Raw genomic sequence first — 26,964 nt, 5'->3', positions numbered from 1 at the left:
GACCTAGATGCCATCCCTCTAGGAACAAGGGAAGGGTTCTCTTCCTGTCCTTTGCCCTGCTCTCACCACACTGGAAGTCCCCCCCACCCCATTCAGTTCTGGGTACAAGTTTAGGAAGAACATGGATAGGATGAAAAGAGTACAGAAGAATGTGACCAGGATTAATCAGTCACCAAACATTTATTGAGTGCCTACTGTGTGTGATACTCTGGGGATGCAGAGACAGAAGCCAGTCAGCCTTTGCCCTTAGAGGACTTACATTCTACAGCCAGATACAGAAGATGGACACATTCCAAGTTGAGAAGGACGCTAAGACAAGGCAGGAATCAGGAGAGGCCCCTGGGCCGAGCCTTAGGAAGGGGCGCTTTCTAGGTTTGAAGCAACAGCAGAAAGCTGGTGGAATGTCAGGTATGGTGTGGAGAACATTAACCACGTACAGGGAAGCCGTATATAAGTAGATTACAAAGATGGGTGGAAGCCGGATCATGAGGGTTTAAATGCCAAATTTGGGTTGTTTTAACCTAAGGGCCACAGGGAATCACTGAAGTTGGGGGCAGGGACTGGCCCAGTGAAAGACAGTGAAGGGCCTGACTTTGCTGCCAAATGTGAATCCATTACAGCTTCGGGCGTTTAACCTGGAGAAGCCCACTAGGGCCCCCACAAGCATCCACAGGATTTGGGGATGGACAAGGGCATGGACTAGTCTCAATTGAATGAAGAGGGCAAAAGAATGGGAGGCAAGTTGCAAAGAGGTCCAGGGAGGCTCGATACCAGGAAAGACTTCTTACCTGCAGGCAGATGGGTGGCACAGAGGGCAAAAGCAAAAGTCAGCAAGACCAGAGTTCAGATCCCGCCTCAGACGCTCACTAGCTGCGTGACCCTGGGCAACCCTAGACTTGACTTCAGCCTCTACTTCCTCATCTGTAAAATGGGGGTAATCACCTACTTCCCAAGACTGGTGTGGAGATTGAATGAGACCCTGGGCAACCTTAAAGCACTACGGAGCTTTGCCAGCTGAGAAGGGATGGCCCAGGGATCTCACCTGAGGTTACCAAGCAAAATCCCCACGACCACTTGTCAGGAATGCTATTGAAGGGATTCCTGTTCATCCCTGGCCTTGGACTTGCGGGCCCTGGGGTCCCTTAGAAGAACTCAGATTCTGTGAGCCGGGAGGCTGACCTGCCCGCACTCCACTTCCACACCTGGCATCCTCCGTCCCACTCTTCCCAGATTCTCTCTCATGCTTTCAGTGCCACCACTGGCACTGCCAGGAAGCCCATACTGATGTCCCCAGCTACTAATGACCTCTGAGATCCACTAAGTCCTCACTAGAACACTTCGTTCACCAGGCACTGGACAGGGCCTCTGGACATAGAAAAGCACAGAAGTATGACCAGGAAGGCTGGGGGTGGGACACTCCTGCCCACCCCGACTGTCCTGCGCCAGGCTTCCTAGGCCTGATGCTGCAGCCTCCCCCAGCCCCTTGTCATTTAGAGCCCAGGGCACACAGCAAGCAGGCAGCAGGCTCGGCCTCCCCAGCCTCCCAGCTCAGCACTCCTTCCCCTCTATATGCTGACTCGTCTTCTCCCACAAGAATTAAAAGGACACTGTCCCAGCTGCTGGCATGCCACCTGGGGGGGAGATGCCCACCCCCAGGACAAGGGGATGAGGCCACTGTGAATGATGACGTGTGAGCCAGCAGCAGAAGAGGCCAAGGCCGGAGCCGAGAGAACGGCAGCAGGAGAGAAAGCCCCAGCATGGTGACGGGCCCAGCAGGAAGCACATCCAGGCCTCTAGCCTCGGCCACACTGACCTCATTTCGGTCATCCTCCCTCTCCCGTCCCGGGGCGGGCACACAAGGCAAAGATGAGAGTGGAGAGCTAGGGCGTTCTGTGAGGTATTTATTGCACCGCTGTCTGAGTCAATGACCCGGGGTCCGGTCAGCCAAGACACCAACCCCAGCCCCACAAGAGCCGCACTTACAGTGAGCTCCTCAGAGTCCCCAGTGGGGAAGAGGGAAGGGACAGCCCAGCCCCCTCCCTGACCCAGAGATGCTGGGCGGGAAGCATGACACGAGGCATTCAGAAGCACTCCACTGTTTGCCCAACAGCAAGAAAGACAGACAATTCAAGGGCAGTGGACACAGCTCCAACAAGCAGTTGAGGTCACAGGACTGCAGGAAACAGATGCCCAAGCCTGGCCACAACAGCCAAGCATGTTGGAGAAGAGGAGGAAGAGAAAACCCTGCCTGGGAAGGGGGCGGGGGCTGCACAGCATGTAAGGTATTGGAGGGCTCCTGGTCTCCAGCATGGCAGCCTCCAGAAGCCCAGGGTCAGCAGGCCAGTCTGTCCCTGTCTCGTGGGTTTCTGGTATTCCTTAATCCAGGAAACGAGACAGCAGACCTAAAAATACAGAAGGCAGAACTGGGGGTAAAAGCTCACAAACTGAACTCCCCACCACCACTGCACCCCCTCCATCATCCTGGACCCCCATCTGCATCAGGTTCTGCCCAATCCTGGCTGCACTACCTGCTACCTGGGTGGCCTTGGACAAGTCAGTCACTCAGCCTCGCCGGGCCTCAGTGTCCCCATCTGTAAAATGAGGGGGCTTCTCACTTGCTTCAGGCCTCAAATGCTGTGGCCCATCCTAAGCCCCAGCATAAAGCCCCTAAGCCCCTGGCTCCACAAAGCTTTCCTTAATACCACCCTCCCCCCCCCAAGCAAGATGGGGAGTACCCCCTCCTGGGGTCTTTTCAGTTCTGAGTCTGTACTCATAACTCCTGTTTTTCAGATCCCTGTTCTTTCCAGATACATCCCACACATCCCCCCTCCTGCTCAGCAAGCCAGCCCAGGTAAGAAAGGGGGAGAACTAAATGTCACCTCAACTGAGGGGCAGCCTCCATAGAGGAGGAGAGAGGGGAGCTTCCTCCCCTCCTCTCTGGGGACAAGTCTGATTGCGGCAGTTATGGCTGTTTCATAGTTGTTTCCTTTGGAACGGTTTCCGCTGCCCCTGGTTCTGCTTGCTTTGCATTGCATCAGTTCAGGGAACACTTCCCCTGCTTTGAGGCAGGATTCAGACCCACCCTCCATTATGGCACAGCCACATCCCCAGCACAGGCCCAGTACAGCTGGTCCCACTCCCCAAGATGGGCACCTGCTTTCTTCCCAGGTCTCTAGAAATAGTTTGGTCTCTGTCCTCCTGGGGCCTCTCCTTGCACATTGTGAAAGAAAGAATACTTTCATTGATCCATCTTTTGTTTTCATGTAGTACAATTTCCTCCCATACCCTCCCCCACCCCAAGAGACATCCTTTAGAACAAAGAATTTCTTTAAAAAATCAAAAAAGAAAAATCCATGAAAGTCAATGACAACATTGAATGAGTCTGATCTAATTATGTGCCACATGCCCCAGCTGTGGCCTCTGACCTCTGTGAAGGAGTTGGGGGTGGGGGGAAGAGGGTGGTTTATTCCCCTTTATAATTTTGCCTGTCCCCCACTTTGATTGTTTGGGGGGCCGCTGGTTCCACTGATGTTGTGACAAGTCAACGTGGCTGCTGTTTTCTTGGCTCTGTTGACTTCACTTGGCATCAGCTGGGCAGCCACAGAACACAATGCACAGAGCACAAAACCTCCCTCAGATACTTCCTAGCTGTGGGACCCTCAGCAGGTCACTTCACCTCCTCTCAGACTCAGTTTCCTCATCTGTAAAATGGGGATAATAATGGGCTGTCATGAGGACCAATGAGGTCATACATAAGGACGAGCTTTACAAGCCTAAAAGTGCTCTATCAAAGCTGGATCTTCACTGTTACGAGGGTACACTCCCATCATTTTCCCCAGGATTCTCTGCATTCATCACCCATGTTTTTTCTTACAGCACAGTAACATTCTACCATATTTATGTCCCACAATAAGGTCCGCCACTCCCCAACTGACAAGTCTTTGCTAACCCTGAAAACCTGCTGCCCCAAGTAATTTTTGCCCTGGCAAAGAACTGGAAACTGAGGGGGGAGCCCCGCAAGCGGGGGATGGCTGCCCAAATTACAGCAGGGAAGGAAAAGGAAATGACAGAGGGGACCGTTTCAGAGAAACCTGGAAGACTCATCTGAATGGATGCAGAGAGAAGTGAGCAGAACCAGAAGGGCAATGCAGGCCATGAGAAGAGAAATGATGAGGAAAGAAGCGTGGGAGCTGATGCCTGGGATGTCAGCCAAGCCAAGAAAAACAGAGAAAAGTCAACTAATTCAAAGTGAATGGGGCAAAACTACCAAAAAGATCCCAGATCCAAAGAAGACCCCCTGGCCCCGGTCCAGGCAGGCACAAGGCACATGCTTTCAGCCATTTTAATAAACTGATCAGTTATGCCAATTTCCCCCCCTCTTCTTTTTTTCTGTTTTTGGGGTTTTTTTTGTCTTTAAAAATGTTATTTGCTATAAGAGACTGCCCTTTGGAAGGAGAAGGGGGAAATTATAGTCATGTTAAAAAAAAAAAAGACAACAATAAAACATTTTTAAAAAGTTTTTTTTTTAAACCAACGGGGTTAAGTAACTTGCTCAAGGTTACACGGCCAGTTATTTCTGGATGTGGTGCTAAGTATCTGGGCCCGGATTTGATCCCCAGGTCGACCCGACGCTGGAGCTGGTGCTCTTACCCGCTGTGCTACCTGGCCGCCCCTAAAAAAGTTTTTTAAACTCTGATCAACACAGTGCCTAGCCAGGATTCCAATGGTTCCAGAGGAAAGAGACTGCCCAGCTCTTGCCAAAGGGAGGGGCCAAGGATGCCTATCTCTCACAAGGGCTATTGTCCTTACTTTTTCCAGAGGGGTTGGAGAGGTGGGAGGGAGAGGATGTTTCCGATAATTGAAAAAATAATTTTAAAAATAAATGCATGTTGATTTTGAGCGTTTAATGCTTGGGTTTTGTTGGTGCTGTTGTAGTCAACAGATTCAAAGATTCTAAGTCTGAGCCTCAGCTTCAGTGCCTGGGTGACCCTGGGCTGGCCTCTCCAATAGCCTGGGCCTGTTCCCTCTGATCTATAAGAGGAGGGGGCTCAATCAGATGCCCTTTCTGCCTCATGCCAAATCCAGCTGCTGCTTCCAGGAAGGAGCCCAGAATCCAGGGCAAGGAAGGGGTTAACATCTCCAGCAGCACTGCTGATTTACATGGTGAAGGTTATCTCGGTGAGCAGAGAGGTTAGAAACTATTATTTCTCAAGGAGAGCTCAGGCCGAGATTACAGTAAAATGCTCAGCCAGGCCATAAATCTCTGGCAGCCTAGGATCGGGACTGCCCCTGCTCACTGCCAAGGAGACTGATGCCCCTGTCAGAGCAGGGCTGGAAGGGCCATTCATCACACTCTCTTTGGGAGATCCCCACACTCATGTTTACAGCCTGGAGGGACAGGTGGGGCAGGGGACATGACTCACTGTCCTGTGCCTAGGCCTGTGCTGAGAGCAGGGACGAGGGTGATGCTGCTTAGGACAGGAAGACAAGGTGCCTCGGGCAGGCTAACAAATGGGACCCAGAAAGATACCAATGCCAAAGGGATTTCTGGTGTTAAGAATAAAAGCAAAATTCTTCAGCTGTAGTCTCCATATTCCACCCTACCCCCCGATCAGTGAACTGCCCAATTTACTCCCTTCTGAAAAGATAAAAGGGTCCTCAGCCTGTCTCTTATGACAGTTCAGTGGACACTGGGTTCCTTGAGGCTCACAAGCCGTTTGGGTTATTTGACACACTGAAGAGCAGGGAGATGAGACCCTGCCATGACTCACAGTCCTCGTCGCCCAGCCCGAGGGGATCCTCTTCAGCCGACCTTGACCGTTCCCGCTGTTTGCTTCTGAGCAGGAGCAGGGGTGACCACAGGAGGATAGTCCAGCTCGGGGGCGTCAAAGAAGTACGCCTACAGAAAAGGAGACCCATCATCAAAAGGAGAGCTCAGGAGAGGAAGCTCTACAAAGGTCAGGAGCCTTGCGGTTTGAAGAGCCCTCAGAGGCGGCCTAAATCCAATCCCATCAAGACAGACCAGGCCAGTGTTGTGGTTTACACCTCTTGGTTATGAGGGAGGATTCTACTGGTGTAGGGGTTGGGGAGAATCAGGCATTGACTGGAAAGTGTCAACCATGTTTAAAAAAAGATCATCAACAAAACTTGCTTTTTTAAAAATTTGAATGGTCTAAAACTCAGAATCATAAGATTTAAAGCTGGAAGAAACCTTAGAGATTGCCAAGGCCAGGGGTCCTTATTTAGGACATGTGAATGTTTTTAAAAATTCTAATAACTGAATTTCAGTATAACTGGTCTCCTGTATAATCCTCTAATTTAATGCATTTAAAAACACAATTCTGAGAAGGGGTCCAGAGGCTTCCCCAGATTGCCAAAGAACTCAGAAAAGGTGAAGACTGCCTGCCCTCAGCCAGCCAGTCCACTGACTCTCCCATCCTCCCATACACGCCCAGTACCTACTTTATTATCATAAGGATCAATGAATCAAGACATTAAGTACAGGCCCCCCTTTTGGCAGATGAGGAGACAGAGGCCCAGGAGGCCAGGTCCTGGGCCCAAGGGCACAGAGAGGAGGGTCAGGTTTGGCATTCTGACTCCAAATCCAGCATCCTTTTCCCTATCCCAGGCTGCCTCCCAGTTTCCAGGAAGATCTGCAATGGCTCTTAGATCATCTGGTCCAAGCTGGCCCTTCAGTTTAAAGGTAAGGATCCTGAAGACTGAAGGAAGGGTCTGTCCTGAGACACACACATAAGTGGGGATAAGAGCCCATTTCAAACCCAGATCCCTCAACTCCCAGGACTCTTTCCATGGTAGCACCTGGCTTCAAACCTCTCCCCTGTAAGCCTGTGTCAGAAAGCTCCAAAAGGACCAGAAATGCCCAATCTGGACATGACAGATGCATGGGATGAGGGATAGCCAATGGAGCCATTCCTCTGCCATAAAAATAATGCAATATTCAATTAATTAATTAATGATTTCATTAATTATGGCACCTTCAAGGGTGGCCCAGGGTCATGTAGCTTATAAAGGATGAGAAGCTGTCCACCACACCATATGCCCAATCCCCGACCTTTGGCCCTTGACTCCTGTATGCCTCCAGTCACCAGTGTCTTAGGAGCAGCTGTTAAAGAAGCAGAAAAGCTCTGAGCCTGCCCTGGAGAGGCCAGTATCTCCACTCCCAAGCTCCATAGGGGAGATGGTACTGGACAGAGCCCAAAGAGCAGGGCTGCCTCACACTGGCCTCGCCAGCCAGCAGGGGGCGCTGGGAGAGCAGTCTGAGAGTCCACCAGAGCTCCTCCTGCTCCACCAGCTGGGCTTCCTTGCTCCAGGGATGCTCCAGCATCCTCTGCACAGATCTGCAAAGAGGGGGGTGGCACGCAGGAGAGGCCCAAATTTGGAGGAAAAATAAAAGGGCCTGAGTGTGAATCCTTCCTCAGACACTGACTAGCCAGGGGGCTCTGAGCAAGGCTCCTTGTCTGCAAAGTGAGGCCAGTGACAGCATCTGCTTCCCAGGGCTGTTGTGAAGACCAAAGCAGCCTCTTCCCGGCTCCTCCCGTGTGCAGCTTGTTTGTGCACAGTTGAGGCATGCTGTCCCTGCCTCCCCCCTTAGGGGCAGGAGCCCATAGAGAAGGCCCCATGTTACCAGAGAGGAACTCTAGCACAGTGAGACAAAGAGAGGCCAGTCCCAGCTGGACCCCTAATCTTGGGCAGAGCCTCCCGGCCCCCGCCTTCCAGGACTCTGTAACACTAATGCCCTCGACAGCCCCTTCCGCATTTGTGTGCACACTGGTGACCGCGCCCTTACCAAGCAGCCCACAGACAGGAGCGTGTGAAGCAGGACAATGGCCACAATGGTGGCGATGGCGATCCTCCGGTTATCGTCCCGGACGGCGGGCCAGAACGTCATCACCAGGACGGAGCCCGAGAGGCCCAGGGCCACCATGACCAGGACCCAGCGCACAGCCTTCTGGGGGATGATCCACAGGATCTGGAGGGAGAAAGAGGCCAGGTGAGGGTCTTGTGGGCGACACGAGGCAACGCTGCCTCCTGCTATTCCAGGCCCCAGATCTCAGCAGGTTAGACATCACCGTTCTCAGGAAACACAAGTCAAAACCCCTCTAGGTCGGGGGTCCTTAAGCTGGTGCCTAAACAATCCTATTCCAGGGTTCCATGAACCTGGACAGGGGAAAACAAACCCAGCCTCTAGCCCCACTAGCCTCCGACTGCATCACATACTACCCTCAGTTGTTTAAAAGAGGAGGGGGCCAGGCTTTGGCAGCTGCCAGCGTGATCCATGAGCACAGAGTAGTCAGGAGCCCCCAGAGCAGAGGCCAGGCCCTGGGAACAGAGCTGCCTCTACCTCCGACTGGGGCGGGGGGGCAGCCTTTCTCAGCCTCAACCTCCTCATCTGTGAAATGGGATGAATGATCCTCGCAGACGTCTGCCCAGGCCTGGATTGCTCTCCCTCCTTCCCTCCTCCTCTCTGTCTTCTGGAAGGGCCTTCCCGAGGCCCCCAGCTGCTAATGCCTCCCCCAGCACAAAGAAGATACGCACAGGAGGAAACCAATGAGACTGAAATGTGGCTAGCTGGCCCAGTGACAGAGCCCTGGGCCTGGAGTCAGGAAGACCGGAGTTCAAATCCAGCCTCAGACACTTCCTAGCTGTGTGACCCCGGGCATGTCACTTCACCCCATTTGCCTCAGTTTCCTCATCTGTAAAATGAGCAGAAGGAAATGGCAAACCCCTCCAGTGTCTGCCAAGAAAACCCCACATGGGGTCATGGGGAGTCAGACACGACTGAAACAACTCAACAGTCACTAACTTTCCTAAGAACCCGGCCTTAGAGTCACTAAGTCTGGGGCTCAAGTCAGGCCTCTGAGACCCACTACTGAGAGCTGAGGTACACTCTGCATCAGAGGAGGGTGCCTTCACACTAGGAGCTCTCCACAGGGCTGAATTCAGACAGGAAAGGATGGATAATCCTCAAACTTCTTCCCTCATATGGACGTCTGGACAGCTAAAGTGCTGTTCTAACGACATCAGCCCTCTGCTCCTCAGAGCTGGGTGACCATGGTCCGAGGCCATGACTACAGCTTTGGCTTCCTGTCCAGGGCGTACCAGTGATGAGGCCCCCTCAATGGACCAGGCCCAAAGAGGAACAGCTCAGCCTCCCAACCCCAAGGAAAAGGATGGAAGTCTTAAAAGGCTGACAGAAGTGCTTGGGGGGCTTGTCCTGAGGCCTCGGGGCATCTCTGACATGTCCTAGCAGTGTGGAACAAAGAGCCACCGACTCTGACCTGGGGAGGCCTCAGACCCTCACTAAGTATGAGCCTACCTCAGTCTCCTCATCTGTGAAATGTCGCGGGTGGAGGACGCAGTGTTTGAGAGCTCAGCTGACCTGCCCAGTCACACAAGCAGCGGGTGACAGAGGCGGCTGACCCTGGCCTTCCCGCCTCCACGCCCGGCGCTCTCCCTTCCCCAGGAGAACAGCCACCATACCTGCTGCCCCCTCACCCCCACGCCCGACTTACCGCCGTGGGGATGTAAATGAAGAGTGAGTAGCCATAGACGCACACAATCTCCAGGAATGAGTAGCTGACAATGCTCATCACTTTGCTGTTTCTCCACAGAAGAAAACCCCAGAGGCCAAGAGGGACCAGCCAGGCATAGGCATAGATAGCCGTGGCCGCGATGGACACTGGGGAAACAGTACAGCTGTCTAAATGCCCAGGCACGTGCCAGCAGCGGCCAGAACTACCTCCAGCCACAGCTGCCCGGGAACCAGGCCACCCACGGGGCCATGCCTCCCATGGGGACCACGCCATCCAGGGGACGAGGCCACCCATGGGGCCAGGCTGCCCAGGGGACCAGACTGCCCATGGGGACCAGGCCGCCCATGGGAACCACGCCACCCAGGGGACCAGGCAGCCCAGGGGACCAGGCCGCCCACGGGGACCAGGCAGCCCAGGGGACCAGGCCGCCCACGGGGACCAGGCCACCCATGGAGCCATGCCTCCCACAGGGACGAGGCCACCCATGGGGCCAGGCCGTCCACGGGGACCACGCTGCCCACGGGGACCATGCCGCCCAGGGAACCAGGCCTCCCAGGGAAGCAGGCCACCCAGGGGGACCAGGCCGCCCACAGGGCAAGGCTGCCCACTCACAAGAGGCTATTACAATAAAACAACTGGATTAGCCAAGAGAAGACGTCCAAAGGACGCGGCACCTGAGACACAGGCAAGCATTTCAGCCGGGGAAGCAGCCTGGCGGTCCCCCAGCGTCCTCTCCCTCTCACATGATAGCCAGAGCTGACAGCTGGCTACAAATTAACTTCCTCACCATGTTACTGAATGCTGCTTCTGTGTGGGAAATGGGTATCTGAGTCCTTTGATGAATTGCTGGAAATAATGCCCAGTGTCCCTTTCTTGTCTAAATAATGCTGCCTGAGTGGCTGAGATGTTGTTCGGTGACTCCTCTAAACGACGTGGGTCCACCTAGAACTTGGCCTTTTGGTTGTTCCTGAAGCCCCGGAAGGCTGGGGAAGGAAGCACTTTCCCACATTTTCTGTGTCTGCCTCCCCCACTCTTCCTCTCTTCTCTTTCTCCCCCTCCTCTTCTCCCCTTCTCTCTCTCTTTCTCTGTCCCTCCCTCCCTCCCTCCTTCCTCTCTTTAGGAACATAGCTCCACAAAGCTGAAATGACCCCAAGATGGAGCCATCCTACTTCATGTTTTGGGCAGAAGCAGACGCAGGAGCAGCGGTCATGATAAGTCTGGCTCAGTGTCCAACCAGAGCTAGGAGTGGGCAAAGGAGACGACTGCCCAGGGCGTCACACTCAGGAGGGGGCACAGAAAGGGGCTGTCTTTAATAGGACTATTTATAAATGCATGTATTTTTAATGTCAAAAAATTCTAGTCACTGGGTCATTCAGTCAATCAACAAACATTACATACCTAATGTATACAAAGAACTGTGCTAAGGGAGGGTCAAAGTTAAGACACAATCCCTACCTTCATTCAATCAATCAACCAATCACCATTTATTAATCACCTACTATATACCAGACACTCTATTAAACATTGCAAATACAAAAACAAAAATGAAAAAATTTGTTATCCATGACAACCTGAGTTTAAATCCCAGCTCTGTTGCTTAATTAATGATTTTTTTAAAGCAAGTCATAGAGTAGTGTTGGGGAGTAAGGTATAAGAAGACTGGAAAAGTATGAGTGGGACTAGAACGTGAAGGGCCTTGAACACCAAGCAGAGGATTTTATACTGGATTCTGGAGGCAATAGGGACCCACAGGAGTTTACTGAGCAGGGGAGGTGACATGGCCAGGCCTGCACCTTGAGAAGATCACTCTGATGGGGGAGGGGAGGAATGCCTGGAAGGTAACCACTGTTTGGTATTTGTCTCTGCATTCGCAGCACCTGCTACAGGACCTGACCCAGAGTAGTCACTCCACAAATAAATGCTTGTTCTCTGCCTTTGTGCTTAATAAATGATTACTGATTGACTGACTGAGAAATCCTACGATCCTGGATGAAGGCCCAGAGCCTCCACAGACAAACACACAGGCAACCTGATTGCTGAACCATGCCCAGTACACAGCAAGTCTTTGGACCAGCTCTACTGACACTACCAGTTCTTCTCATGAGAAATGCCCTGAACGGTCCAGCTGTGGCTTCATCAACAGCACCCATCCCTCTCTACTCCAGGTAGGCGGATGTCAGCGGACATTAGCTGACAATACCAACAATAGTGAGTCCCTGACCTTTCCGGAATTCTGGTACATAGTGGAAAGTCTTGTCCCCCAAGTGGATAAGGAAGTTGGAGAAATTCCCACTGATGGCGATGGCAAAGACCAGGGTGGCACATATCCAGAAGGGCCCTGTGAAGGGAGAAAAGGGGATGAGAGGAGACATATGCCTTCACGCACATGCACACGCACACATGCCCCTGGACTGGCCCAGGAGAGAACAAAGAATTTCAGACAAAATCAACACTTGCCTAATGTGATTATCTTTTAAAGGCCAGAGTCATTAGTTGGATTAAAGATTGGGGATTAGGGACATAGATCTCCAGTAATCAGTGAACCCACAGAATTCCCACTGTAGAACAGGGCACCACAGGCCACCAGTCTCTGCTTGGAGCCTTCAGAGAAAGGGCAGCCCAATCTAGGTTCAGACAATAACCCTAATGGCTTTTCCTTCCATTGGACCCCTATTTGCCTCTAAAACATGCCCCATCCATGCCAATCCAATCCAATCAGCATTTATTAAATCTGATCATAAACACTGAGCCATAAGGCACTCGAGAAGCCACTGGGTCCAAGCCCCTCATTTTACAGAGGAGGAAACTGAGGCCCCTGGGCCCAGGATCACAGCTAGTGAGGAAGCCAAGGCAGGATCTGACCTCAGGCCTTCCCAACTCCAGATCCAGGCTCCAAGCATCTGGACAAGGCCCTGGGGACCCAAAGTCAGAATGGAGAACAACCAGGCCCAGGGCCAGGGGAAGAGGGAAGAGGTCCCCAGGATGAGGCTTCTGAGCTGGGCCTTGAAGGAACCTGAGGATTCAGGGGGAGGCAGAACATCCCTCTCAGGGAGGGGAGAGAGATCAGCAATTTCAGAGGATAACATACGGGGCACTCCCCTCCAGGCTCCTGGTTCTGGCCTCTGGGGCCAATACCCTCTTGCACAGGACAGTTCTTTAAGCACCTGAAGGCAGCTTCCAGGCTCAGGCTGTCCCAAGGCTCTGCTTGGCCCGAGGCCAGAAGAAGGAGCAGCTGGTGAAGAGTGTGGAACCACTCTCCTCCCAGAGTCCTCCATCAACCCTGTCTCAGTCCCCCTCCTCCCCCTCAATGACCCCTCACAGAATAGAAATGAGCCTGGACTGTGCATACCCACCATAGAGATCTGGATTGCTCCGGATATACAGCCTGACAAAGTTTCTCCCAGGGATGGGCAGAACCGAGCCTTTTATCCTGTCAAAGACCTAAAAACAAGACAGTGGAGAAGTCAGAGATCAGAGGCGAGATGCAGGCGGGCGCTATGAGAGCTCCTCCCTCTGTATCCCCTGGCCCTAACACAGGGTCTGACACATAGTAGGCATTTTAAAAATGCTAGCTGACTGGGGATGGTGTGAAAAAAAGCACTGGCCTGGAATCCAAAGGCCTGGGCTCAAGCTGTGAGCTTAAGGAGGTCACTTAACTCCCAGGGAGGCTGTGGCCTCAACTGAAAGGGCTCTACCAGGGACAAGGTGCCAGGCGGCCACAAGGGCAGAAGTCAGAATAGTATCATGTCACTAAAAACTCATGTCTCCTGGGGAGTCAGAGGAAGCGTCTGTGGCTAGGCCAAGGAATTATGGGAGATAATGGCGGGGGCAGCCGACGCTGGGGTTTCTTTTTGGGAGGACAGAATCTCCTCTGGGCACAAGGCCCGTCTCTCCAGGAGTGTTTGCATCCCCAAGAACCTCAGACAAGGCCAACCAAACAGGAAATCTAAATGACAGAGGTGAGCATCTACAGAAGTACACAAGGCCCAGAGTAACCAGGCGGGAAAGTGACAAGCTACATGCCCCCGGTCAGGCCGCAGATGAAGCGCAACAAACGCCCACCAAGCCCCTGCATGCCATGCCAGGGGGAATTACTGCCCCATCCACTCACTTCCCTTAAGAGGATCACTCCCATGTTTTAAGAACTGTATTATGCTTTCATTAAAGTCATCAGTGTCAGGGCAGCTAGGTGGCACAGTGGATAGAACACCAGTCCTGGAGTCAGGAGGACTTAAGTTCAAATCCAGCCTCAGACACTTGACACTTACTAGCTGTGTGACCCCGGGCAAGTCACTTAACCCCAACCAGGGCAGGGGGGGGGGGCAGGGAGGTTGGGGGGAGATTATTAGTGTCCATGTAAAAAACAATGTGTTCCAATTTCTAAAAGTATGTTTGAATTTCATTGTAGAGGTCCAGACTGGATCAAAATTTTCATAATTGTGACAGAATCACAGAGTGCTGAGCCTGCAGCCTGGTCATTTCTGGGGAAAAGTATGCTAGCTTAGTGCTGCAGGCAGGGGTATGTGGGTCAATTTTTAACAATCAGCTCTCCAGAATTTAAAAAAATTGTGTCTCACACACTTTTAACATTTAATCTGCATTGTTAACATTTCCTTAATCACTTTCTTAAGTTTAGACAATCAACAAAACAATGAATCAAACCTTTATGATTTCTGAAACGTGAACACTAACACTAAAAATTTAACAATCAGCTCTCTGAAGCTGAACATGCTCCAGCATACTCCCTAGCTTAAGGTCATCATGTCCAGCACTGGGGACAACTTTGTGAGTCTGAGAGGACAAGAACTCCTGGGTCCCTCAGCCGGTGCTGGACACATGGTGGAGGTTCTCCCCAGATACTGCAGCACTTCTCAGAGAAGATGGCCCTCCCCTGGCCTGACTTGCCAGGTCTGGCCTTGTATACCTCCAGTGCAGAGCCAGGGGAACATAAGGTGTCTCTTCAGACATCACACAAACTGCTTCACATTCGGATACGTCGTGGAACAGTCTAGCAGCACTTATAAGTTCCCACTGCTTGCTTAAGTCTTTGTCAATGTCCATTTGTGAGTCTTTTGTTTTAGCATTTCTTTCGTGAGAAGGAGAAAAATAGCTGTCCTATACTTCTCTATCGTTGCTTTGGGGGAGACCACAAGATAAACTTAAGTGCTAAGTGCTTTTCTGCAGGAGTCCAGAGTAGGAGCATAAATAACCAAAGGGAGTAAGGAAAAAGGCTGGAGCCCCTCTGTTGAGGAGCAAGGTTTCCCCAAGACTTTCCTGATCACTTTGATGTGCTTACAAGGGGGGAGGCCATTGTGGGGGTCTGCACTGGATCTTGTTTCTTGGGGACGAGGTCATCGGCTTGGATTGCTGGGGGCCAAAATCACTCCTTGGTTCTAGGGTTCCAATTACACAGTGGACTCTTTCACCCCTTTTCAGAATGCAGCAGAGCTAAGAAGGGACCTGAGGCACAAGCGAGGGGGACACACCCCCCGCCCCCCGAGGGACACAGACAGCACGTGTCAGTGGGTTTTTGCTCTCGAGAGGTGGCCCAAGAAGCAAGTTTCTGCAGTCTTGGCCCCAGCCCAGAGATGGCGGTGTAACCTCTCAGCCCACGATGGCCATGAAAAGAAGAGGCACATGGCTCAGGGTGGCAGGGCCTGGTCCCAGCCTTCTGGAGGAGCCCCATCCTGCCCCCCAGAGAGGGCTGTGCATGCTGGTCTCAGGGGAGAAGAGGAGTGGGCAGCACCTGACCCTAGGCAAGGACTGAGCTAGGCCAGCAGCAGACCTCGCACTCTGCTCTCCACCCACGACCAGGAGCCACTTGGATGGAGAAGGGAGAGGCTTCTCTAGGAACCCCAAGCACCTCGCCATGCCAGGGGTAGCCAAGTCCTCAGGGTAATGCTCTCAGGTCAGAGGCCAGTGGGGGTCCATCAGGGCGAAGAAGGGTCTCACCTCACATTGGAGGGCTCACTTCTCTCAGACTCCAGCTTCCATTACCCTTCCACAGAGGAGAGTTTTCTGAAGGCTGGAGGAATGCCCCAGACTCCAAGAGGAACATGGAGCTTGCCAGGCAGGGAGGAGAATCCTGGCAGTTGTCTAGAGGCTACCATCACCACTGTTTATATTTATGTTTGGGGCAATTTTGTGGAGAGAAGGAAAAAAATCTGTCCTAGGCCCAGAGTGTCCTGTTACCTAGAGGCTTATGTGGGAGGGGGGTGGGAGCAGTGTGGAGTACGGTGGGAAAGGGCTTGATGACAAACTGCAAGGACAAGAAGCAAAAAAGCACCTCACAAATACTGCCTCCTCTTCCCATGAGCCTCCCAAGAGCCCTGAGAGGGTGGTTCACTTACTGCTGAGCCACACCTAGCTAGCAGAATCTGAACTCAGGGCTTCCTCACATCAAGGCCAGCACTCGTCCAAACTGAAAGTGAGTGAAGTTGGGGCTAAATCCCACGCTGCTGTTTACTCCTAGAAAGTAGGGGCCCTTTTACTCCCCTGGGGCCCAATCCCTCTGATCTGGGGAGACCTAGCCTAGCCACGGACCACAGCATGGCCATGATCTCCCACAGAGAGCAATGGAAGCAAAAGGAACAAGGAGAGAGACTGACCCCCAGAATGAATCCAGGCCACCTCAGCGGCCAGGCCACGGGGCACCCAGAGAACAATGCTGAGAGGGGCCAGGAACAAATGGTGTCTTCCCCAAGTCACAGGAGGAGTCAGAGCCTTGGACCCATGAAGCGGCTGATCGTGAGTGGGAAGCCCATGTGTCAGGGCCAAAGACAGGCAAGCCTAAATCAGGGCTTCTCCTGGGGTATCCAACCCCCCAGGAGTCACAGTGGGGGAGGGAGGGTGGATTTCAGGGACTCTGGGAAGCTGGATGGGAAAAAGGACACCTTTATTTTCCCCTAAGCCCCTCCCCACACACAGACTCTCTAGGTCATTCTCTTAGTGCTTGAACGTGTGCCGCACGCACGCACGCACACGCATGCACACACACACAAACATGGTGGGAGTGGTGCACAAACCTGGTAGGTGTCCACGTCAAAGAACGTCTGGTAGTATTCAAATGTCCAGAAGGGGGAGCTTCTCTTCTGTCCGGCCAGGAGCTGCCAGGGGAGAAATAAATGCACTTGATGAATGCCCACCCAGGGCTGGGTCCCTTATGATACAAACTTGAAGATGTGAGGGTCTGTGGCTCCCTAGAAGAACTTCAGGCACCACAGCAGGAAACAAACGTGAGAAGGTCCAGGCTGACCTCCGGGTCAGACTCGCTGGCCCCTAAGCATTAGTGCCTTAAAACCAAATTTAAATGGAGATTGCCAGGGACCCACATGAAGCTCTCAGGACAGACCTGCCAGCCCGAGCCAAATCTGTGGCCATGGCTGCTAGAAGGCAGAGGCCTGGGGCAGCCCTTCTCACCTCCGTTTTATCCGAGTCACTGGGACTCAGGAGCTCTTCATCCTCCTCCCTCCCAGAGCCTCTTGGGAGGCCCCTGGGGGTGGGCTTCTGGCTGGGCTCCTCGATAGTCACGGCCGTGGCATCCTGGGGGGCCGGCAGCAGGTTGGCCGCATCGCCAAATTCTGCAGACGAGAACCCAACAGAAAGAGGGCTACGTCAACTCTGCACTTGAAATCCCCAAAGGATGCTGGGAGGAAGCGACTTTGTCCAGGGCCTGCCTCAGAGCAAGGGCAAGGACCTTGACAACAAAATACATTCTTTTTTTTCTTGACCATTTGAAAAACGGTGAAAAAATCTAATATAGATTAGAAGAGTTAAATTTCCTTCTCTCTCAGCCTCTTCTCGCCTGCTAGACTATAAGCTCCAGGAGGGCAGGGCCCATATCATGGTCATTCTGACATCTTCCCCAAACCTGGCCCACCTCCCAGGAAGCAGCTGCATACAGCAGGCACTCACTAAGAGCACAGTCATTGCTCTCTGGATCAGGGTCCTGCAGGTGTGGCTGGAAGGGCGTTACCTTCAAATTTTAAGTCATCAGCAGCTGCCATTCATCCGGCAGGTTCCCGTCCAGTGATCCAAAGGAACAGGTGCAGGGAGGTCTAAAGAAAGGAACATTTGTTTGTAAATGATCCCCCCAAAAAATCAAAGAACTAGGAAGTTAGAACAGCTGACTTTGGGAAACCCTGAAAAGTTTATGAAATGCCTTGTGAGGGGCACTACTTATCCCCACTTCCCTGGAAGGGGAACTGAGGCTCAGGGAAGTCAACTGATTGATCGCCCAGCATGTACCTAGTGCTTCCTGGGAGGCCAGCTTCGTGCCAAGCCCTCCCTCACAGGCCCACAACTAGCTCTGTCTGCTTGGCATTCCCAGGTCCCACTGCCACCCCAGACCTCTCCTGGTCCCCTGCCCCAAGCCACACAGCTGTCTCTAGCAGAGTTATTGAGAAAAAAGAGACAGACGGTCAAGTGTTGTCAACTTGTCAAAGTCTCGTGACATATGGGGAACCGTGCCAGAGAAGACCCAGGCCAAGGTCGCCCGATTGGCAGCCAAACCTTCTGGTCTATCATTCAGTGTTCTTCCTATTTCTAACCAGAGTCTGAGAACCCCAAGTATTCTCTTTAAAATGGGGATCCCAAAGGATTAGATCTCCTGTATGCACCAGCCCTCTCCCTTCAATACCTATACATACTAAAAAGAGAGAGAAGAGGGAAGGAGGCTGAATAAATGACTGTGGTTCAATCATTTCCAACTCTCCATGATCCTAGTTGGGGTTTTCTTGGAAAAGATACTGAAGTGGTTTGCCATTTCCTTCTCCAGCTCATTTTACAGATGAGGAAACTGAGGCAAGTGACTTGCCCAGGGTCACACAGCTAGTCCGGCTAGTCTAAGGCCAGATTTGAACTCATGAGTCTTCCTGATTCCAAGCCCAGTACTCTCTCTATCCACTGCACCAACAAAGCCGCTCCCTCAGGATACAAATACAAAATACAAATGTATATACAAATACAAAAGCGATGACAGTATCTGGCCACCAGGAGGTTATACTCTAATGGGAGAGATCACACACACACACAATTAGCAGATTGACACACCCCATCCAGGAACAATGGCTAAGACTGGATCATAGCTCCAGAAATAAATTGAGGAAGAGGGGGGAAGACAATCCAAGGGCTGCAAGACCAGTAGGGGCAAGGTTGTTCAGGAGGTGGCTGCAGAGTAGGGAGTGAGGGTTGAGGGTGCCACACACAATGCAACAAGGAAATAATGACCATGGCTCCAATGACCATTAAGTTTATCCCAGCTCAGGGCTTCTTACCTAGAGGTCAGCAAACTGTACTTCAATATAAGTGGTCTCCTTTGTAATCCTACAATTGATTTTATGCATTTAAAAACATGAGGCTGAGAAGGGGTTTGCAGGTTTTACCAGACTTCCAAAGGTGCCACAACACTAAAAGAGGTGACAAATTCCTTTCCTTAATGTACAAAGGACCACAGTGGCCTAGAATGAGGAAGTGAGGGTAGAACAGGGGAACCACCTACTGGATTTGAATTTGAAGAAATTCACTGAATGACCCTGGATAGGTCACTTTACTTACCTAGGCCAGAGCTTCCTCCTCTGCAAAATGAAGGGACTGGACTAGATAAATTGGATAATAGATACCTGGACTAGATAAGTCTGTATATAGACTGGACAAAATAAAATTGATTCCAAAGGACTCCTACAATATGGAATGTTACAAAAAAATTTTTTTTAAAAGCAAGTTCTCGGGTCAGCTAGGTGTCACAGTGAGTAAAGTGCTCGCCCCCGAGTCAGGAGGACCCGAATTTAGTTCCAGCCTCAGACACTTAACACACACACACACACACACACACACACACACACACACACACACACAAACTAGCCGTGTAACCTTGGGCAAGTTACTTGACCCCAATTGCCCTCCAAAAAAGGCAAAAAAAAAAAGTAAGTTCTCGGGCAGCTAGGTGGCACAGTGAATAGAGCACCAGCCCTTTAGTCAGGAGGACCTGAGTTCAAATCCAGCCTCAGACACTTAACACTTATTAGTCATATGACCTTGGGCAAGTCACTTAACCAACTGCCCTGCCTTCCCCCCTCCAAAAAGAAAAAAAAAGTTCTCAGCCCCCAGGTTAAGAAGCTCTAGATTGTCAGAGGGTCTCTGAGGCCCCTTCCTCTTCTAAACTTGGAGATGTGACAAGCCACAGCTGACACTGTTTTGACTGTTTCGAAGATCACAGAATCTTCTAGATGGAAAGAAACTCCCAGCATCCCACCCACGCCCAAATAAGAATCCTGTGCCCCATACTACCCAAGGGGCCACCTGGCCTTCACCAAAGACCCTGGAGGAGGAGGAGCTCCCCAGCTCCCCAAGCAGCCCATTCTGTGGTCCCCTCCTTGATATAATCAGATCCTCAGGGCTTACACGGGATGGGGAAAACCTCTTGATGTCCCAAAGGTCCAGACTTGGGCTAGAGATAACCTGAGTTTGAATCTCAACTCAATTCATGAAATGCTATTCTAGAACACACACACACACACACACACACACACACACACTGTACTAGATACAGAGGATACAACAACAAAAATGAAGCAGCCTCTAACCGCCATTGGCTCCAGTGTCCCACACAGTTCTCAGCCGTGGGTTGTGCTCATTAACAAGCCAGACTTCATCTAAACCTTTTCCTCTGTGCATCCTCCATGTTCTGGCTCTCCCTGGTAATACAACCTGTCTCCTGAGCCACCATCTGCAGGGCTGGCTGCTCCCTCCCTCATTCCCACCCATTAGTTGTGGTGGCAGCTGGAACAGTCCTCACTCCCCATTGTCCCCTGACAGAATCACTCAGGAACCTCTCCTCCTTCTCAGGCCCATATCCAAGATGGGCACCCAAACCAGGGCACTGCCTTTCCTCAATGAGTTTGGTGACTGGTTCCTGGTCTCCCCACCCCCCAGCCCCCACCCCAGCTCCAGCCCACAAACAGGGTCTCCCTCAAAGACTCCAACCCCCCAGGATTACAGGCTTCCCCATCTCCCAGGCCCACCTCCTCCACCCCAAAGGCGTCACAGCCTGATCTCACCATCACCCACACACCCCAATGACAAACTCTGCAATGCCTTTATCTGCTACAATAGGGTGCCATTTCACCCCTTCCTTTGCCTGCCAACACCCAGCCCTTCTCTTCAGCATCACTGGGACCTCCAACCAATCCCTACCGCCCTCAGTTCCATCTCAGGTGATCACTCTGACCAGCTTCCCCCTCACCCTTACCTATCTCCATCCCTCAGCTCAGCTCTACATTCAAACTCCTTGTCCTTTGTCTTAGGATGGATCACACCTTACTGAACTCTGCTTTAGACAGCTCCCACCACCTGCTGCTGGGGAAGGCCAGGAAACCATGCTGATTGGGGTCCCCCACAAATTTATATTCCCCAATCTCAACTGGGCCCTAAATGACTCATCTGGCCTCTCCACTGACAAGCTTCCAAATGATTTCGCCTCTTCTCAAGCCTTCCATTAGTACTCTTTCGGCTGAGAGATGGGATGGGAACCATCCTCCCCCAGGCCAAAGCGATTTTCCTAAGCTCTCATCTCCCCCTCACTCAATAATAGTCACTGGCTCCCTATGACTTCCAGGATCAAATCTAAATGACTGTGGGCACTCCACTCAGATGTCGGATAATGAAGCCAAGCAGGCCTCCCGATGTTCCTGACCCCACCAGCCCTTTTACGCTTCTAAGTACAGCAGCACAGAAGGCAGCTGCCCCGACCCCAGCCAGGGCTCCTGAAGGGCCGGGCCCTAGGCTCTCACTAGGCTAGACAGGCTGATACAAAGTACCTATAAAGTATCATAAGAGAGGAGGGAATCTGGCTTGGAGGGGGAGATGACAGGTGCAAAAGGGGAGGGGCTAAGACGGGACCCTGAGCCTCAGCACACTCATCGGTGAAATGGGATCACGGGGCTCTGCAAACCCGCAAGGGCCAGAGACTGCATTTGGCATCGTGAGTCCTGAAGCAGCTGGGCGCAGGGGGCCAGGAAGGTGCCTCCAAGACCCTCGGGTTCAACCGTCTCGTTACAGATGGGGAAGCTGAGGCCCGGAGGAGCGAAAGGGTCTGCAAGCGCAGCAGGGATTGTAACTCAGGTCCTGCGACTCCACTTATGCACTGCGTAGTCAGAAGCCCCCTCACCCCGCCCACCCCTCTGGTAAGGACCTGGGCTGATCCAGACACTCAGAGACCGGGAAATGATCGCGGCATTCCAGGTCCCGCGCAGTTAAGGAAGGGAACCTGGGGGTCTTGGGGTGGGGGCTGCGGGGAGAGGACGATGGGGAAGGGGCGGGGGCTCAGTCGCTCTCCCTCCCCCCGCGGCGGGCCCAAACCCTTACCTGGCCCACCTCGGATTCCAGAGGGACGAGACGGGTTGGGGTGAGGGGCGGGGGGCGCGGAGAGGGGGGAGCCTCGGCGGCCTCGGTTCTCTGGCTCCGCCTCCACATCCGGTTCACTCTGCGTGGCGCGGGGCGGGGCAGGGGTGGGGCCTAGTTCCTCCTCCCTCTCCCGCACTCACCGCGCTCTTAAAGAAACAGGCGCCCAGGTCCTGGACGGGCGCACTGCGCAGGCCTGGGAAAGTAAAGACATCCCTCCCCCTCCTTGGTTCCCGCCCTCCCGAGACCCAGTCTCTTAAAGAGACAGGAGCCTCGGGCTAGGAGGATGCTGGGACTGGACAGAGGAAGGTGCCCCGCCCCTCAGGAGACCTGGGTTCTTAAGGAGACTGTAACGGAGGAGACTGCAATCCTCCGCCTCCTCCTCCTCCTCCTCCTCCCCCTCCCCCCCCACCCCCCCCCCCTCCCGCCCCGCCCCTCGGGAGAGCCGGAGCCCCACCCCCGAAAGCAAAGGCGGATCCCGGAGGACGACGGCAGAGCCGGAAAGATGATTCTCCCCGCCCCCCTCTTAAAGAGACAGGGACGAGGCGGAGAGGGGCGGAGCTGGGGACGCCTGAAAGGGGCGCTGAAGGCGGAGGGACGTGGAGAGTTCCCCGAGCAGGGGGGGCCTGAATGCGGCCTCCCCCACATGGGCCGGGAGGAGCCTCAGAGACTCCCCCCGCCCCGCCATCACACTGTCTTTTTGACCAAAGAAGAAACTGAGGTCCAGGAGGGTCCGGCAGAGTCACACACGATTCGAAACCAGACCCCCTGATTCTGAATCCATCCAGTCCCCGGTGCCAGGCGCTAGGCCTGCCTTGTGCCCTGGAGCCAGCCCCTGCCCGTCTCGAGCCTCAGTTTCCCCATCTGCTGTCTGAGCTCTTCCTAGGGCATCCTGGTCACCTTTCAGCCTCCCACCTACGAGCCTTGGCCCTTCCACTCCTCCCGGCCTATGCCTACGCACCGGGGGCCCGAGGAAACAAAAATGGAATGAGATCGCCACCTAAAGGCCCGTCCCACCTCGCTGCTTTGCTCATGCCCTTCCCTGACCTGACCTCTAAACTCAATCAAAAGCCAGCCCGGTCCCCTACCTGCCTTCACCCTTGAACCCAAAGCCGAACTTCATTTATCCCGGCTCCGGGGCATTTATCTGGGCGGTTTATGCAAAAACTCTTCCAGTGTTTGATCTTATTTCTGGCCCCCCACCCACACACTGGGACTTCCCTAAGAGCAAAAATTCTCCTCTTAGCTAAGTTCTTATGGTCCCCCAGCATTCTGCTCTGCAAACAGTAGGCTTTTAATAAATGTTGAATTTGAAAACAGGTGCAAAGGTTTGGGTAAGGCAGTAGAACTCCAGGCTAGGCACCTGGGGATGGGTAGAAGGCAGGAGTGGGCCAACATGGTCCAGGCAGAGGAGTCTAGTGGCTGAGCCCAAGCCCACCCAAGGCTCTCCTCCTCCAGGGTGGTGACCTGGGGCCCACCCTGCTGGGTGGGGGTGGGCCTGGCAGTCCATCAGTCACTAAGCCCTTGATCCTCCACTTAACTGGCTTGACTTTCTGGTTTTACTACCTCTGGGCAAGGACCTCCTGTCTGCCAGTAGCCCCAGGAATTAACTCCAGTAGGGAAACACCACCTGCAAGGGTTTGGAAAGCTCCTGGGTTTATCCTGTTAGGCTCCAGCCTGCCCCCAGGGTAGGGTAGTCTACCCTGCTGGGCAGGCATAGGCCGGGAGGAGTGAAGGGGCAAAGGATGTGGAAAATTGAATGGTAACCAGGATGCCCTAGGGAAGATCTCAGACAGTCGATGGGGAAACTGAGGCCCGAGACGGGCCGAGGCTGGCTAGGGAGCACCAGGGGGGGCTAAATGATTGGTCATCGCCACGGACCTCTTTATGAAGCAGAGGGTGGTGGGAAAGAAAGAAGGTGGCCAGCTGCAGGGGTCTGGCTCAGCTCCCCAGCCCCCTTCTCTTTCCCTGACCCAGGTTCCTTTATTGTTTTTCTTCCCTTTTAAGCCTCAGCTCTTCATGGTTCACCTTTTATTGGAGTTTGTTTTGCTTGGAGCTTGTCCTTGGCTTAATCAACCCTCCTCCCCCCGCCTACCTGGGTGTGTATTCTTCTCTCCTTTGGCCACTTCGGCTGAAAGTTCGATTCAGCTGCTGCCCATGCCCCCCCCCCCCCCCCCCCCCCCCACACACACACACCCTTTCCTCCTTGCTTGTATAGTCTATGCATTCCAATTATGAGATAATTTCCCCCACCTTTCCTCTTCCTTTTTGCTTTCCTAGTGTATTTCTTTTCCTCTCCCTTTCCTTTCTCCTTTTAAGAGCATCAAAACATTAAAAACCCACTCCAAGGGCTTTTTGTTGAATTGAACTGAAGAAAAGATGAATGAAGAATGAACAAACAAAAGAAGAGGGAGCTACAATAGAAAGCTATTGTGGTGGTAGGGAACTTCAAGAGAGAAACCCAGGCTTTGTCTTACCAGACCTTTCCTATGACCCCTGATGATGATAAGGTTCTGAGGGAATGCATGGATCATCCCCCCTGGTTTAGAAGGTACACAGTTTATCCTTGTATAGTCTTTTAGGACTATTCATTCATGTTTACCTACAAAAAGGCTTCTCTTGGCCAGTATTATATATCACTGTTTCTGTGCAGCTCTTGTCCTTTCTTCAAGCATGCTTGGGAGAACAGAACCAGGAGAACTGTATACAATTACAGATACATTGTATCTGTGATGACTGACTTTGATAGACTGGGCTCCTCTCAGCAATGCCAGGCTGCAAGACAGCTCCAGCAGACTCAGGAAGGAGAGGATATGCACATCCAGAGAAAGAACTACATTCTGAATGCAGATAGAAGCAAACTGCTTGCTCTCTCTCTTTTGTGTTTTGTTTCCTTCCTTCTTTCTCATTGTTCATTCCATTGGTTATAATTCTTCTTTGCAACTTGACTAATGTTTAATTCAAAGGTATCTGTAGAACCTGTATCAGATTGTATGCCACCATATGAGGGGGAGGGGGAGAAAATTTGGAACTCCCAAGGGATTATGGGACTGAATGTTGTAAATTAAAAGTAAATAAATAATTTTTTTTAAAAGAATGCTTGGAAGTCTCTATTTCATTAAAGATCCTTTTTTCTCCCTGTAGCATTTTACACAATTTTGCTAGGTAAATTTTTCTTGTTTGTAAACCTATATTGTTTGCATTCTCGATTATCAAATTCCAGGCTCTCTCCTTCTTTATGGTGGTGAGTTTCAGATCATGTGAGATCCTGACCTGGTGCCTGTAATGCCAAGCAAAGGCAACTTTCAAGGTTCAAAACACCAGCATAGCTGCTCTCCATTTTATTCAGTGACAAATTAAGAACAGAGAAAATCAAAATATAGCATAATTCAAAATACAGCATTCACCAAGTGTAATTCAATAATTTCCAAGTACTACTCCACCCCTGGACATTACACTCATTTAGTCAATCATAAAGCCCCTCTTCTCAAATGGAGATTAGTTTCCAATCATAAACAAAGTACATTCATTTGGTCAGCCACAGAGCACAAAAGAGTCAAAAGTTTCCCACCCCTGGATCACAACTGAAAAGGCCATCTACCCCAGAGTTATAACAACCTTAAGCACAGCATTTAATACCCAAAGAGAGGTCTTTTCTTCACCTTGACCTGAGGCAAGTTCTCAGCAATCTTTGTTCCTGGGGAGACAAAGCCTAGCAAGGCCACAAGATCCATTGCCAGTGTCCTCATTAATTCATTCTCTGTCTGCAGAACAGTCCTAAGACCCCTGAAAACATTAGCAAAACCCTCTTCCAGGATTTATGTAAACATACAACAAGAAAATCCTTCTTCAGGGCTTCTGAACCAACAGCAAGGTTCCAGAACCTCTGCAACAACAGGACTGTCCTTCACCAGTGGACGAATCTGGCAAAACAACATCAAAACAGACAAAGTACCAGCATAAAGCCATGTCTCCTCAATCCTTGGCAGCTCCAGGGGCAGGTCTCAAAAGTCCAGGGCAATTCTAACTGGCCCTCAGCAATCCTCTCAGTCTTTCTCTGCCTCCAAGATGCTGCTTCCAAAAAGTTCTTCTGCCTCTCTCTTTGCTTGTGTCTCTCTAAATTTACCACCAGCTCCTCCCAGTTCAGCCCTCTCTTTTCACATCAACAAGTCCGTCCCACAAGTGGGATTCACAAGCTCTGGGTTTTAACACAATCAATCTGAAAACCAAGCCAATATAGGGGGATCTTTAAATTCCATTACTATTACAGTGCCTTGGTACCTGAATTCTTTTTTTCTGGCTATTGAAAATACTGGTTTTCAGGGGCGGCCAGGTGGCTCAGTGAGTAAGAGCACCGGCCCCAGAGTCGGGATAACATGGGATCGAATCCTGGCTCTGATACTCAGCACCACACCCAGAAATAACTGTCCGTGTAACCTTGAGCAAGTTACTTAACCCCAATTGCTTAAAAAAAAAAAAAAAGAAAATACTGTTTTTCTTTCACCTGAAAGCTCTAGATTTTGGCCGGAATGTTCCTGGGAGTTTCTATTTTGGGGTTTCTTTCAAGAGGTGATTGGTGTATTCTTTTTATTTTCACTTTGCCCTGTGGTTCGAAGAGACTTAGGCCAATTGCTTTTGTTGTTTCTTGAAATTATAACGTCTTGTGGCTCTTTTTGGCCATGGTTTTCGTGGAGTCCAGTGATTCTTAAATTATCTTTCCTCTATCTGTTTTCCAGGTCATTTGCTTTTTGAGTTGAGATACCTTCTATTTTTTTCAATCTTTTCACTTTGTCTTCATATTTCTTATTGTTTTCTAGAGTTGTTGACTTCTATCTGGTCCATTCTGACTTTCAAAGCATCTGTTGCTTGGGTAAGGTTTTGCACTTCTTGTGCCACACTGCTAATTCTTGTCCCAATTCTGTTTTCCATGTCCTCATTTCCACTTTTTTTCCCACTACCACTCTATTCTTTTCCAATGATTTGCTCTAGCATTCTTATTTCATCTATAAAA

The 26,964-nt window shown here is 51.7% G+C and overlaps 1 protein-coding gene across 4 annotated transcripts; it reads right to left on the bottom strand.

Annotated features, from left to right (window-relative positions):
- Positions 1-1,881: 1,881 nt before the first annotated feature.
- LOC138164963 (protein YIPF1-like) lies at positions 1,882-22,119 on the bottom strand. Of its 4 annotated transcripts, none has more exons than XM_069092968.1 (10): positions 22,097-22,119; positions 17,530-17,611; positions 16,974-17,134; positions 16,580-16,660; positions 12,908-12,995; positions 11,776-11,892; positions 9,534-9,700; positions 7,808-7,990; positions 5,772-5,899; positions 1,882-2,402 (listed from the first exon to the last, which is right to left on the bottom strand). In XM_069092968.1, the coding sequence occupies exons 2-9, from the start codon at positions 17,558-17,560 to the stop codon at positions 5,804-5,806; spliced, it is 924 nt and encodes a 307-aa protein (XP_068949069.1). In that variant the 5' UTR covers positions 17,561-17,611; positions 22,097-22,119; the 3' UTR covers positions 1,882-2,402; positions 5,772-5,803. The 4 variants fall into 4 exon arrangements, with proteins under 4 accessions (XP_068949069.1, XP_068949066.1, XP_068949067.1 ...); XM_069092965.1 differs by lacking the exon at positions 22,097-22,119 and adding an exon at positions 21,918-22,054; XM_069092966.1 differs by lacking the exon at positions 22,097-22,119 and adding an exon at positions 21,927-21,996.
- Positions 22,120-26,964: the final 4,845 nt, after the last annotated feature.

This window comes from Petaurus breviceps, unplaced genomic scaffold, assembly GCF_028583685.1.
Source record: "Petaurus breviceps papuanus isolate PSGF00001 unplaced genomic scaffold, PetGlider_PUasm1.0 207, whole genome shotgun sequence".
NCBI classification, from domain to species: Eukaryota; Metazoa; Chordata; class Mammalia; order Diprotodontia; family Petauridae; genus Petaurus; species Petaurus breviceps.
The sequence above is the reverse complement of the archived record's forward strand: the minus strand, read 5'-3'. Positions and strand labels throughout refer to the sequence as shown.

Excerpts from the sequence above, each read along its gene's own strand:
- LOC138164963 (XM_069092968.1), bottom strand. The coding sequence starts at position 17,560 with ATGGCAGCTGCTGATGACTTAAAATTTGAAG. Across the intron at positions 17,135-17,529 it reads TGATGACTTAAAATTTGAAG|AATTTGGCGATGCGGCCAAC; the intron begins GTAACGCCCTTC and ends TCTCGTCTGCAG. Across the intron at positions 16,661-16,973 it reads GTGACTCGGATAAAACGGAG|CTCCTGGCCGGACAGAAGAG; the intron begins GTGAGAAGGGCT and ends CTCCCCTGGCAG.